The sequence below is a fragment of the Ammospiza nelsoni genome, chromosome 3 (genome assembly GCF_027579445.1).
Source record: "Ammospiza nelsoni isolate bAmmNel1 chromosome 3, bAmmNel1.pri, whole genome shotgun sequence".
Lineage (NCBI taxonomy): Eukaryota > Metazoa > Chordata > Aves > Passeriformes > Passerellidae > Ammospiza > Ammospiza nelsoni.
Genome location: NC_080635.1, coordinates 78,938,744 through 78,953,885, shown reverse-complemented (window position 1 = coordinate 78,953,885; position 15,142 = coordinate 78,938,744). Strand labels below are relative to the sequence as shown.

The 15,142-nt window shown below is 39.8% G+C and overlaps 1 protein-coding gene across 1 annotated transcript in view; it reads left to right on the top strand.

Annotated features, from left to right (window-relative positions):
- Positions 1 to 6,039, top strand: part of GREB1 (growth regulating estrogen receptor binding 1) — an 88,899-nt gene extending 82,860 nt beyond the window's left edge. The window contains exons 31-33 of the mRNA XM_059468144.1: positions 341 to 541; positions 2,535 to 2,673; positions 4,331 to 6,039. Coding sequence (XP_059324127.1) covers positions 341 to 541; positions 2,535 to 2,673; positions 4,331 to 4,494 — 504 coding nt within the window. The 3' untranslated portion in view covers positions 4,495 to 6,039. The remainder of the gene's footprint in view (positions 1 to 340; positions 542 to 2,534; positions 2,674 to 4,330) is intronic.
- The last annotated feature ends 9,103 nt before the right edge of the window (positions 6,040 to 15,142 follow it).

Sequence of the window (15,142 nt, the reverse complement as noted above, 5' to 3'; positions counted from 1 at the left end):
GTTTTCCTTCAAAACCTTGAAAAACACATAAAGTGTCTCTTTGCAATCCAAGTACCCATTCAGTATGTGGATTTTATCTACAGCTATAGAATTGTGCAACTTCATGTGACTTCATAGGTAGGAGTACTTTGAGTTCAAAGAAGAAACCTCAAAGTCTATAAACACAAATATAATTTTATGAAACTGAAACCGTTTTGGTAGCAGATATTTTTTGCAGAATAACTTTTCTTCTTAAGTAAAACTTAGATTTGTAGGGTAGAAATGTATTTCATACAAACCAGAATTCACGCAGCTTGATGGATTAAGATTGATCTGTACAAGAAATATTTTTTCCTCACAGGTGTCTGACAATCCAGTTTCAATCTCCCCTGCTCAGTACATTTGTGCTCCTGACAGCAAGCACACCTTCTTGGCAGCACCTGCTCAGTTGCTCCTTGAAAAGTATCTCCAGTACCACAGCCATCGCTTCTTCCCTCTCTCACTGAAGAACTATAGCCATCCAGTGCTGTCTGTGGACTGCTACCTTAACTTAGGACCACAGGTACTGAACAAAACAATCTCCAAGTAGCTCTAGAAATGTGTAGGCTCTGTTTTGGGTGGGTTATTGATGTATTCCTTTGAAGAATGAGGCACATTTCTATAATGTTACAATCGAATTCTTAGTCTTGTAGAGATATTGTCAGAGGCTTCAACTAAAGTACATGGAGAGAAATCCCAGAATTGTCCTAAACACTAATATAGTCTATGAAGTGCTTTCTCAATCTGCTATAATTTGGCTTTTCCTACAGAAAATTATTTCCACAAGAGGGTCTTACAAATACTAGATAACTCTTAGAAAGCACTTCAAATATACAGATGTTTTAGTTCACTTCAGACTGATAAGCTGAGGCAGAGAATCAAATATTAAACAACCAGTGGGAATGGGAGATGCTGACATTAAGTCTCAGGAGCTGTTGGCTCTCTCTGATGAGTCTGGATCTAAAGCCAAGGTCGTAATTCAGCTCAAATATGTCAATAGAAATTTGGTACTAAGGTGGTGTGGTTCAGGAGAGAGGAACTGTGTGGAATTTACATTATTTGAACAGTAAGAGACATAATTTTATCTCTCAGGTTTTTCCTGGAAATCGCAGTGAGAAAACAATTCTTATCTCTATTCTCTGGTCTTGTTTTTGCACATGTGGAATGTGTTAGGAAGATTGTTTACCTGAAGAGATTTAGTAATTAGATTCTAGTGATGGTTGCTTATGTTAATTGGTCTATTAGGTCAAATCTGTGTCCTGGCTGTCTGGAGACAGTCACGGGTTTTCCTTTAGTATGTATCTTTGTATAGTATAGTACAGTATAGTATCTTTTTAGTATAGTTATAATATACTATTAATGTAATATATAGTTTAATAAAACAATTGCTCAGCCTTCTGAATCAATAGAGTCAGATGCTGATAATTTCCTTTGTCGGGGGCACCCTGCATAATAAAATAGGACTGTTTTTATCTCTTCACTGAATACTAAATGAAATTCAGTCTTTCTGGGTTTCCTGAACTTCTCTTCCAAAGAGCTGTGTAATAACCTTCCCATGTATGCTGTTCCCACAACATTTTGAGTTCTTAGGCTTTTGTTTCCACCATGTTTGGAAAAACAAGCTTTGTGGGAGGGCATTGTACTGTTACTGTCTTCATCCATTGCATCCTTTCAGCTCTAACCCATTCAGCAAAGGAAATTATTTCACTTTCATTTGGAATTGCTGCCTGAATTGTAATATGATACAGCAGGATTGAAGGAATATGGAATAGGAATAAGACTCTGGTACAGAGTCTTAGTTGCTGAAGTTCAGCCTTCCTCCTCCACTCAGTCATGCTGATCCATGCCAGATGAGGATGTATCCCGGCTAAGTAGTACAGTGGCACTTTTGAAACTAAGCCATGTGTGGAAGATACCCTTAATCTGAATTTATAAATCCTGAAAGAGTGCTGTACATATTCCTGTTCCTAGTAGATTTCAGGAGTAGCCATAAAAACAAACTAGGCAAGAGGAAACCTCATAAATTCATGTATATGAATAACTCTACTGACTTGAGTAACCCTTGAGTAATCGTAATGTAAATGAAATTTGGAATTTCTAGGGGTTAATTTCATGTCTGAATGTAGAGTTATTGTATTTACTCACATATAAATAAAATGTGCAGGGCAGGTCACAGCATTATGGTTGTGGAGAGCAATTGTTACTGCAGCTTTCAAACTCTATCACATCTAAACATAACAACAATAACAATAACAATAACAATAACAATAACAATAACAATAACAATAACAATAACAATAACAATAACAATAACAATAACAATAACAATAATGATGATGATGATGAATTGTGCTTATGTATATTATTAATAAGTAGTGCTATGTTTTGGAAGGAACTATAAAGCTCACAATATTTGGAGTTGGAAAGAAGGTCTGAATTTGAATCAAGTGCAGATACTGGAAGCTTCATATGGAAGCTCTAAAGATGTTAATGTTTTTCCACTCTCTCCCAATCAGATTGCAGTTTGCTACGTGAGTTCTCGGCCTCATTCTCTGAATATCAGTTCCTCTGGTTTGACATTCAGTGGTCTCCTGCTGTACCTCTGTGACTCCTTTGTTGTGGCTAGCTTCTTGAAGAAGTTTCATTTTCTTAAAGGTGAGCTGCAATAATTTTATTACAGAGAATTAGGTGACATGGTCTCTGAGAATGTGGGGAAAATCTATTTTATCTGTGTTTTAAATCTATTATATTTATTTAATATATATGCATTTATTCATGCATGTATTGATATTCTTCTTTATATGTCCCAACTTTGATGCTTGATCATGCTGGCTCTGCACTGTAGTAAACTGGTATATAGCAGTGCTATAAGTTCTGCAGATTTCTAAGTGAGAAGGAATGTTGGATCCATATCATCATGCCTAGAGTATGTGCACAACTCCTTACTCTGTTTGAAAACTGAGTATTGAAGATTTATGCATGAAGCATTTACCTACTGTGATCTTACAGCTTTTTAAAATGTTGATGGAAAATAGGTGATTGACAAGCATCTATCAAAATCTATTTCCTATTTTTAGAAATAGAAAGTGGCTCATTTACTATTTATTCCTGATACCCAGTTTCTCCATGCAAACCTTATGATGCTGTGCAGCAGTGGAGACAAGTAACTTCCACTTGTGTTGCAGACAGTCCCATTGCAAACTTCCTTTGGATCCTCCTGCTGCTATCCTGGGCATTTGGTGCTCTGGGGCTTTGTTTCTCTCAGCTGTCACTGGGGGAAGAGCACCGTGGTTAGTGCCTCTTGAAACTGGCAGAGTTGTTACAGACTGCTGTGTTCTTCGTTGCAGCTAAAACAGAGGCTACCAGTCAGTCTCATTTTGCATAAACCAGTCCATTTTTATATCATGTAGCATAAAGTATGTTTGCTTTGGGATTTCTCCATCTCCCCTGGCAGTCTGCTTGATTTTCTAATGGGTCACATAAGAATTAAACACCATGTGACTCTCTGTCTTGTTTCTTTTTATTATATTCACAGGATTTTTTTGTCTCAGCCATTACCACTTACCTCACCATTTCTCATTTAGATTACTGAATGCTGGTGAGGTAAATATTTTCTCTTAAAGGAGGACTTTCCTCAGCAGCCATGAAGCCATGCATGCAAGTTAAAGTGGTTATCAGCATGCCAGACTGGACAGTTGGCATTGGTTACTGAAGTATCATTTTTTTAGTTTGGCATTCTGGGTTTGCTTGTGACTGTAGCCACACAAACCAGATTCTTTCTTGCCAGGACATGAGTTTACCAATCCAAAAGCCACTAAAATTTGTGATTAGTTTTAAAGACATGTTTAGAACATTTCTGGGCAGCAAAGCACAAAGAGCTTAGTCAGTCATCACAGTGATTGCCGTGTGGGTTTTGCTGAGTGAGGGTTTCACGCAACAAAGGTAATGATCAGGAGGGCTACAACAGGAATGGATGTAGGGCTTTTATCTGGTTTGCTGCCAGGACCTTTAGACCTCCTTAGACCTGCCAGTTTTACTTTTCCTACCCTAGGGATCCTGAAAAGTGCTTCTAGTCCTGTTACTAGGTGATTATGAGGTGCCTCAAGTTACACAAGAAGATCCTGACAAATAGGTAGCTGAACATAGCTCGCCTCAAGTCCTACCTGAGCCGTTTAATTTTCTCCCAAGCTCCTGATGTGAAATTTTCTCCTGATGTGAAATGAGTGGAGTTCTCCATGTAGGGGGGTGGGAGATGGGTGATCTGAGAACAAAGGGGATACTCATGAGAGTTCCTTTTGAACTGTTTGCCCAGGTGCCACGCTGTGTGTGATTTGCCAGGACCGCAATTCTCTCCGCCAGACTGTCGTCCGGCTGGAGCTGGAAGATGAGTGGCAGTTCCGCCTGCGGGACGAATTCCAGACTGCCAACGCCAAAGAGGACAGACCACTGTTCTTCCTGACTGGACGACATATTTAATTGAAAAGAGACACATTTCCCCAATGACACAAGACACTAATTGCCACCATCTCATGAAATTACTTTTGAGGCACTCTGCTTTCAAAACAGAAACAGGACTGTTTCCTGTTGTTTATTAGAATGATACCTAATCAGACAGCTTAAGATCATATTTACAAACATTGAAGTGACTTTTCTAATTTAATGTTCTGATGGAAGTCATCCCTAATTCTTGATAGAGACACAGAGACTTACATGGTGGAAAGCATTTCATAGCAGAAGAGAGGTCAAAGAGTGCACTTCTGTGACAAAGAAGACCACATGCAAGTTCATAAAGAATCTTTTTGCACATACCAGAAATAGGAAATGTAAATTTAGGAGCAGGTTCTGGTTTACAAGTCCTATTTATCAAACAGTCAGCATAGGGCAACAGGAGTTGGTACAGTTCAGTAGTATACTGCTTCTGATTGATCCAGATAGGCTTTTTACATGAAGATTTGTAAAGTGTATTTCTTTAACAGCAGGAACTCAGTTGAAGCTTTAATTTTTGGAATAAGTGCCACACTGGATAGTTTTACTGTGCAGGACTGTTGGAGTAGAAGACTAATTATATATCTGGTTTTATTAGCATAAGGAAGAGAGTTAACAAGATGGTAAAATGAGATCTGAACATTTAAACCTGAAACTGATATTAACTTGAATAACTGAAGAGATCAAATGATGGGACTGACCTGCAAGTGATTTATTTCTAGAACAGTGACATTTTGTGACTAAATTGTAGACTGGCTGTAGACTTCAAGCTGAGGCAAGTGCACTCAGGAAAGCCTATGAAATGGTTCTAAAACACTCCAAATACACTTTCTGGGGATATTTTCTTGCCAAGGTGCTTCAAAGGAGTGAGAAATGGAGATTACAATGCTGAGAAATTCAGGTGAAAATCTAAACCCATGTTTTTGAGCAGCACCGGGCATTGTGGTATTTCGTACGCTGTAGATGTTAAATCAGTGGTCACTGTCCTTGTCTCGGTGTTTGGGAATGCTGTCGAAGCTGCAACTTCCTGTTTGTCTTTATGGAATCAGTGTTAATGTCACTCAGTCAAGGTGTAGGAAGGATGAGTATAGACATTGTCAGAGGATATCTAATATTTGGGCAGGCCTTTCTTGCTGGATACACCAATGAGGGGATCATTTGCTTTATACAGATGAAATGCCATTGGTGTCTAAGTCTGTTACAGTGCTGGCCTTGAAATGCAGGCATCCCTATGACTGTGCCAAAGAGATAATTTAGGTTAGTTTACAGAGGAAATGTAAGTTCTGTAAGTTGTGAATTCTGTAAGACATGTGGATTGCTATCTACAAGGAAACTGCTGGCAATCAGTGTGCTTCTATATTTCATTGTTTGTGTTTCAGAGTGAGAATTCACTTTAAGTTTTGTGAAGGAAGGTGAGCATTGGCCTATGTAAATAGTATTACTGTTCAGTTTTCATCAGTTGATTAGTTAATTTAAACTTTTTTTTAAGGAAGTGTGACATTTATGTCTTTATAAATAAAGTTCATGCTGCACGGACGCCTGTCTTGGTTATGTACTGGGCCAATAAGTACACACATTTTTGTAGTGGAAAAAAACAGAGGGAAAGCACTGGCTGAAAGGAGTTAATATAATTAAGGAATGACCTGAACTGATCAAGAGAAAATACAGGACTTCTTAATGGCCTGCATCATAACACAGCCTCAAAAGTATAAGGATTTTCGAAAGAACTCAAATTGAAAGACAGTGAGTTGAAATTTCCTTTCCTGTAACCAAATATTTAAACAACTTATACCAGGTGTCCATTAACTTTTTTGTGTGTTTTAGGTCTGACATTTGCTTTGTCAGCCTTTAGACACCCATTTTCTCCAAGAAACTAAAAAAGCCCTAAAGTACAAAATAATAAAGAAAATAAATAAAAAATAAATCACATCCTTTCTTAACATTCTATTCTGCCACAAAGTTTCCAAAACTTTGACAAAATACAGCTGACAGTTACCGGAAGCCATCGTACTCCTGAGTGTTGTTTCATGTTACCCTTTTTCTCCATATGGTATCCTGTATACCTGACAGGAGTCCCAGGGCCTGGCCTCAGCAGACCTGGGTCTATGGTGTGACCCAGTGCAATCATTCTCCATCATGGACTATATTTATGAGCAATTGTATGTGATGAAAGTTGCATGCACAGCCCATTGCCTTGGAGAGCATACCCTGTAAAAAGACCAGATATGCCCTTACTCTGACCAAAACGCAGGTAATTCCTGTCATGCTGTGGGAACATCTGTGCACCCACATGGCAGAAAAACACAGCATTTTGCCCACAGGAGGCCAAAAAATGATGGTGGATGACTCAGGGAGAGACAGCCTCCAGACCCCCATCCAAAATTTTCCTTATCCCTGACCTAGTTTACAAGCTAAGCCCCCCTAAAGTGTAAGGCTTTCATGGAGAGGGCAATGTAGGTTTTGTGTCCAGTTGGGACTCTGAGATGAAGTAATACAGATAAATAATAATGATAAATTATTGTTTGGGTGGGACTGGCATCCTGTGCTGCTACCCTTGGTGCTATAGTTCTTTACTGTATGTGCATGTGTAGGGGCTGGGAACCCAGGTCCCAGGTCCACACTTCTCTTGTCTTTCTTTTGTGAGAAGGAATCACTGGCTTTCAGTCCCCATGACCTTTGTGAGAAAACTTGGCCCATGCCCATTATGCATACAAATCTTTTAAGCATTTCCTTTCTGGTTTTGGATGTGGCAAGAAAGCAGAATTCTGCATTCTGTGGATTCACTTGACAATGTGATAGCAAACAAACTTTTTATAGCCTCTGCCTTCTTCTCTAGCACCTTCCATGCTTTCTGATTTAGTCATCCACTATTATCACCTGCAGATAGTATTATTAGCATGTTCTGAATTGTCAGTCAGAGGAGAAGTAGTTTATGATTCAGCTTCTGTAAAAGACAGAGTCCAAATATAGAGAAGGTTATTGGAGAGGTGACATTATTTTCCTTCTTACCATCCTCTCTTCCCTGTTAAAGAGCTCTTCACAAGCACTTAAGCACTAATATCTGGTATCTAATCACTGGAGGACGTAAGGGATTTCATCCCTTCCTGTTGTGGTGACAGGGAATGTACAGATCTCAGCTCCCACTCTGCATCTAAAAGCAGTTGCTAAACATTGCTTGTGAGGGGGTTGCTTTCCCAAGGCTGAAAAGCACTCTGTGGTGGAAGGTATCACTGACACAAAAGGGAAGGTACAACAAACCCAAAGGATGGGTTAAGGGACAGGGTAGAAATTGAAGAGCAAGTGAAATGGGGACTGTGAATCGATCCAGCAGCATGGAAGAAGTTGGGGGGAAAGTAGAACTCCTGGCTGCAGTTGGAAGTGTTTGCAGGGGATCAAGGACCCTGGGCAGGGACTATGTGCAGTGTGAAAGAATCTGGACTTCCATGGAAGTTGGAATTCATGTGGGTGTCATCCCAACAGGACCCAGCTATCTGCCATGGGCTGCTGCTCTGGTCTGGCTGTGAGGGTGAGTGAGGATTGTCAGCCATCCCTCCTTCCTGGGACCATCCCCCAGCCACAACCCAGTGCCCGTGCCAGATATGACAGTGCTAGAGCTGTTTCTCAGGGTGGTAAAGCACTGCAATGACCATAAAGCCCAACCTCTGCTGGCATCCCTCTGCCATGCGTGGCCTGCCCAGAGAGCAGAGCCCTGCACCCTGGTGGGCGCCCACAGCCCCATGGCACAGCCTCTCACCACACCACACGAGGCTGCCATGCTGCCTTTCCACCCTCCTGCCACAGTCCTCCTCTCCCACATCATCCCCTCAGCAGCCAGTCCTAATAATTCATCAGCTACCACTGAAATATTGCGGATATACTGGAGTGAAAAAAAATCCATATTCTTCCCTTTTTTCTTACTTCCTTAAGGGTACAGCTCTTCAGTGAAAATTAAAACTAGCCCCATCCATCCTTTGCCTGGTGACTCTCTTCTGTCCCTTATCCTTGCTCCAGTTTACACCTGAATAAATACTCAGTGGCTCTGGTAGTTTGCAAATGCTTTTAAAACATTTCCAGTCCTGTTTTGACAGCTCCCAAAATAACCATTGATGATTGTGAAGGACACAACTCCGGCAGTTCTGAGGCAATAGTCCACACGCTGACATTGTCCACTGCTGACATTATTTGCCTAGGAAGTGCTGGGGTGTCAGATATATCAGTGAGACTCCTGTGCTGTGAGAAGAAGGCATTGGGAATCAACTGCCATGATTTAAAGAAAGAAAGATCTCATAAAGCAGCTTCATACATAAATGTGGTTTTGATTAAAATCCTCAAGGAAATTGAAATTTTTGATTTAGATTTACATAGGAATATAAACTGAAGGAAATTTCTCCTCGCTTGTTACATGACCAATGTATTGATTATGCACTTAAATGCTGAAGTATTATGAACTATTATTATTCTGTCAGTGTGAGCTGTTATGCTGTGGAAAATGATGACTGGCATCATTAACAATAATTAAACAGTATTCTTTATACTTAGAGACAACAGGACTGACAGGAAAGTGGGCTTTTACTTGTTGCTACCTATCAGAATAATTAACAGCTATGAGGACAGATACTGCTCAGAGGTTATTGCAGTAATCACAGGGCTGATTCTGCATCATAAGATACACTTTCATAAATGTGCTTTTGCAAAAATATAGAACATTTCTTTTATGCTGATGGTGTGATTTCTCTCTACTAGGCCTTAAATTATACTTGTAAATACTGTTTATTTATCAACCATAAATATTGAAGTTTGGCACCTGTGGTGGGGCAGCTGGCAGCCCTGTGTACCCTTCTTAAGTCCCCCACTGGAATAATGTTTGGTCTGCATTTGTAGGATCTTGAACTTTACCTCTGCAGGAGATGCAAAAAGGGAGAGCTATGACTCAGTATTTCTGTTAGGTAGATTTTCTTTCTGCTTTCTCAATATAGCTTTCTTAATATACATGATGCTATAAATTTCCATAGGCATTTATGAGACAAAAGCCTTTACAGAAAGAAAACAGAGAGAGAGAAGCTCCACAAGATTTGTCCATGGAAACTATTGTAATGTGAAAAGCAACTATTTTAGGAAAGTGATGCTGTTCCAGTACAGTAGAGTTGAGATTGTATTTAAAAATATCTTAAATTACTATTTAAGTTGAAAAATTATTCTATTAAAAAATAAGATGACAGTTATCAGTTCAGCAAAAGGAAGTTCACATAGAGGCTATCATGAACTAATATTTCTATATTTAAATATTCTTTTCATTATTCTATTAAATTATTCTATTAAAAATAAGATGACTGTTATCAGTTCAGCAAAAGAAAGTTCACATAGAGGCTACCATGAGCTAATATTTCTATTTTTAAATATTCTGGAGTGATTACAATTTTTTTTTTCTTCTCATAATACAGCACTTGCAAATGCTGTTTATAAAAAGCAACTTGCTCCTCTTTAACCTGTGTCATGTAGTGAAATCACAGGACACTGCTTAAAAGTGGCATCAAAACTTCTGTTTATAGTGTTTATCCAGTGAAACCTGTTGTTAGAGGGTGTCACAGAGGCTATGGGCTGAGGAGGAATCAAAAAACTGATGTGAAGCCTACATGAACTGTGAGTCTTGAGAACATTTTCTGTGAATTTTGTGTCAGCTGTCCTTCCACCTTTGTCTTTGGTTGAAAACACCAACTGGGGAAGTAGCAACAAAGCTGTGAAATCCTGAGAGTGCAAAAATGGAAAGGGAGTGAGGGAAAAGCAGCTGCTGAGGTCGTTGGGGAACACTGTGAAGAAAGCAAAGAAACTGTGGCCTGGCTGTGTGGGTGTGCAAGCAAGAAGGTGGGATGGGGAGCAGGTAGTGGGGATGAGAACCTTGGGAAAAGTCTGGGAAACATTGTCATCATTGATGCAAATTATGGAGAAAGGTTCTTTTACATCTAGTCATTATTCCATTTGTGGGTGTATTGATCAGAAGTGTTTGGTGATGGTCACCCTTGGACATGGGTACCAGATGCACTGATCTAGGAACAGCAGCCACTGGATTCATCTGCGTTGCCAAGGGGAAATGCCCACACTTGTTAGTGCTTCCTGGGGAAAGCAGGAAGTTCCTGAAATCAGATGGTACAGAAAATGACAAAGGCTTCAGGAATACAGTGTGCTGGGAAAGATGCACACCCACTTCTTGAAGAATTTGATAAATAAACATTATGCAGCATATAACAATTATTTAAATGCTATTTCTGATAGATTGTTATACTTACCCATCACAGCTTGAAAGAAAATTTATCAGAAGAAATGGGTGGAACAGTGGAAAATTACTCCAACAAACAGTGGTTCCTATCTTTTAAATTTGGTGAATAGACATTTCAGCAGGGGCAGGAATGCCATTGAAATTCACTAGGCGTGGCATTTCCCTGTTTATCTGAAATGAGAAGAATTGTATTGAATTTCCTTCCCCAAAATTGTTCCAGAAAGAAAATGTGATTTGTGAGATAGCTAACAAATGAGTTTCTGTGCTTGCAGTCTTAATGTTTGGTGTACAACAGAAATGAGTAACTTGAGCATCTTGGTAACTCAAGTGCTGTGCTATTTTCTCTTGGAAGAGTTCCTCTGCTACCGGAGGGTGACTTGGCTGTTGGGCCACTTCAGATTCCGATTTTCTAATGTGAAGGATGAAGAGTCTAAGTAAGCATCATTTTTTCTGATGGTTAGATCTCTTCCAGATGCCTTTCACATCAGTGTTTTGTCATCCTAAGACACCCATCAGGTGGAAAGTCATTGCATCAGGGACTGGCTGCAGTGGGGCAGTGCCAGGGTTTCAGGAGCAGGAGCAGGTCAGAGCCAGCAGCAGGAGCTGTGTGACAGTGCTGGAGGGATGCTGAGGGAGCCCAGCACAACCCCATAGGCCCAGGGAGCAACTGGAGTGAGCTGAGACTGGGTTGCCTGCATCTAGTGCTTGTCCTGTGATATAAACTGGCACTTCCCTTGCCATGCCAGGCATTCAGAGCAGTTTGGCAGCTGTTAGTTTTGGTTGATACACAGGAATAACACTCATTCCCAATACTCCCAAAGCTTAAAGGCAACTCCATGCAGCAATGAACTTAACTCTCAGCTAAATACCACAGCTCTTCTTGAGACCTCAGCATACATTGTTTTAGGAAAGTATTTCAGACTTTAAACAGTCTTGCATGTTGTATTGTGGGATAAGGAGGGTGACAGAGGCAAGAACAGCTGATGCTGATGCTGCTGTTGAAACCAACACACTGTCCAGCCATGGCTGTGATACCCTAATCCTCCAGCTGACAGTGCCTGGTGGGCTGCACAGAGGACTGTCACTTTTTAGTCCTTTCTATCTGTTGCCTACTTTGTGACACTCACAGTGGTGAGAGACCACATGCTGGCAACAGGCTATTTCTCTACTCTATGCCTTATTTCCAGTGTTTTTCCATTGATTGATTATTTTCCTACTCACTGAATTTGTATATAGCCTAGGGTTAAGTGTAAAGCATAGCTGGGCATATTTGTTCATTTGATAACTGTTATCAGCTCATAGTTAATGCCAGGACTCTCCTGCAGTGGGGTGCTATAAATAGCCCATTTCATTACATAAGAGTGGAAAGATTTAGAAGCCTTTGCCCAAAGCCGGACCTGTAACAGAAGGGTTCAGGGATTTGGATAGCAACTTTATTTCACCAGCTACTGCAGAGGGATGATAAATAACAAAATTCAAGCCACAGGCTGTGAGTGTGAAAGTGTATCATAGCTGTGATTTAGTGGTCAGTTTGAACACAAAGCCTCAGGCTGTATCTTGGTGGCAAGGCTGCTATTTCTGCCAGCTGCCAGAAGTGATTTCAAGATGCTGGACCCAGCTGTCCTCTCAGACAGAGACAGAAGTCTCAAAATTCAGGACAAGTTTATCTGATAAATAAATAGTGTGTGATCTGTATGGATCTGTGTGGATTCTACATACTGGTATCAATCTAGGCACGAACAGAAAACCAAAAGGAACAAGTGGAAACAAAAATTATCCTCTTTTGAATATTATTGCACAGAGGAACAGGAAAGCTGTGCTTGTCTTCTCACTCACACAGTTATGGTTGTGGAGTTGTGGAGTTGTGCAGCTGTGCAGAAAGGCAGAATTAGATTGTGGCATTAAGAACCTGTCCTGAAAAAAATTAAGCTATGAAAATCCATACAAAATATGATCAATGATAGTAACAAAATGTTGGCAGTAAAAATTCCTTGTATTCTTTTTCTGGAACTTATAACTCAGTAAACTGTCTGACCATAAAATCTTATATGAAAGTTAGGGTACTGACTCGAAGTGAATTTGTGTTTGTCAGGCTCTAATTTTTCCCTGAACCTTTTGACTGAGCAAGAGCACTTGAGGAGTCAGTTGCAAGGAAAGTGTGCTCTGGTTTACTGAGCTCAGGTTTCTTGCTCTGACTGTGCTTCCAAGAACTTCGGCAGGTAAAATTAGCAAGAACATGATCACTACGAAATTATATTCTCTGGAGCTTTGTTGTCGGCAGCTAAAATCTGAAGGCAGCTTTTTTGTATATGGCAGAAACCAGCAGTGCCTTTAGAGTGTATGTGAAGAACAGGGAAAAACTACCAGCTCAGGATGTCGTCTGAGGAGGAGGAACATCCAGAGACCCCCATTGGCTCCCCTTGGTCTTGGGTAAGAGACTCTGCCCTAAGGTGGCATAAATAACACTTAAAGCTTTAGAAAAAAGTAACAAGCTGTGCTGTGTGACCCTCAGTAGTACTGAGTATCAGTATTTTTAGTCTCCTGTTAAAGTCTGTGTTTGATCAATGGTTTGGTTATCTCTTCTAGTTCAGCTTGTGGACTTAAAAAAAAAAAAAAACTGAATGGGGAAAACCTTATTTTGCTTCTCCTGTGTATGTCAGGTTCTACAAGAAAACCTGACTGATTCTGTATTGTCTGCTTTGCTGTCTCACTGGCTGTGCAAAGCCACACTGTTGAAAGGTAGCTTTTAGGTATAATAGAGGGAAAGGGATATAAAGAACAGTGTTAATGTTTGCTCTGGAGGTCTGCATTAAAAAAAGAGCCAGTGAAATACAAATTTTTTTCTCAGTAAGACTGAAGCTGCCTTAATGAAATACAATCTGCACTGATGCCCCCCTAATAGTGGCTTCATGGTCCTGCGTTTTAAGGTCTGGGCTGATGCCTAATGCTGCTGGAGAGGATGTGGGTCAATAGAGGTTTCTGGCAGGAAGACACAGGATGAATTCCCTCTCAGGAGACTTTGGGTAGAAATAGGAACAGCTCTACTGAATCTCCTAGCAATTCACTAAAAGTTTCAGGAAAAGGCAGGATGGGTTATAACCAAGGCTTTAAATTACTTTAAAAAAAGCATTAAAGTGGTTTAAAAACAATTATATGCTTTGAAATTAATATTTATGGTTTCATATATGGTTTTCATATATTTTTATAGACACACACATCTACGATTTTTCAGGGAATGACAATATTTGAAATGTTGTCTAAATATGGCCAGGCATGAATGTGTGTCTAGAACTAATATGTCCTGCAGGTACCCAAGGATTATCTGAGACTTTTGCTTTTTAAGGTAGAATACATAGAATAAATTGGTTAAGCTAATGACAGAAACATTCATTTAAAGTAGTTTCATATTTGGAGGAACATGTAGGGAGGGTGAAAATGAGCACCAGTTGTTCTCACTATGAGCACACAGGTTTCCTGGTATTTGTGTGTTGGTAGATGCCTGTTTTTGACAGATAGGAAGATAGTTTATAGGTATTGATTTCTCAATTAAACATAGGTGGCAACTTTCTATTTCCACAGAAAATTCCCTACAGACTGAGCAGAATGGAGGCTGGGTGGGAGAGATGGGACTGATTAGTTCAGTGATGGTTGGAGCACTGAAGGAACATCAAGAATATGCTCAATATAAACCAAACTGAGAAGGAACAAAGAAGTCAGGGATTTTATTTTTTTCTTTAAACTTCAAATGTCATTAAACTCCTGGCTTTCACCTGTATTAAAAATTAAGACATCCTACACAACACTTTAACTATTGCATTTGTATGATGTGCACTTTAGCTTTAGCTTCCTTCTAGAAATTTCCTTCACCTATAAGTCTCTTAAATTGCCAAGGAAAGTCATGGATCCTACTTCTCCTTTGAACAATCTGTTTTGCAGTGAATTTGAAATTTTCATTACAAGTTCAATAAACAATGTTATTCAGCATATAAAGAATATCAGATTTCTGATCAAAATAGATGTGCTAAATATCATTTGAAACTCTTGCTATTGGCCTTTAGGAGCTGCTGACTCTGGGCTTCTGCTGAGGACATCAGAAAAGAAGAGCCACTTACCTCTGTAGATTTACTGAAGTGGTTCTGCCTATCAGTGTGTTGCAGAGTACAGAGAAAATTTTGGTCCTTGAAGACGATATATATATATATAGAATACATATATTAGAGAATATTAAAAGCTCATCACAGAGAGCCCCTTGATAAAAGGATTCCCTAGGTATGCAAATAAAAACATATGGGGCCCAGGCTCTGAAATGCAGCATGTGATTAAAAACTTACCTGCTTCCAGAAGCAAAAATTTGTTTTTGTAAGC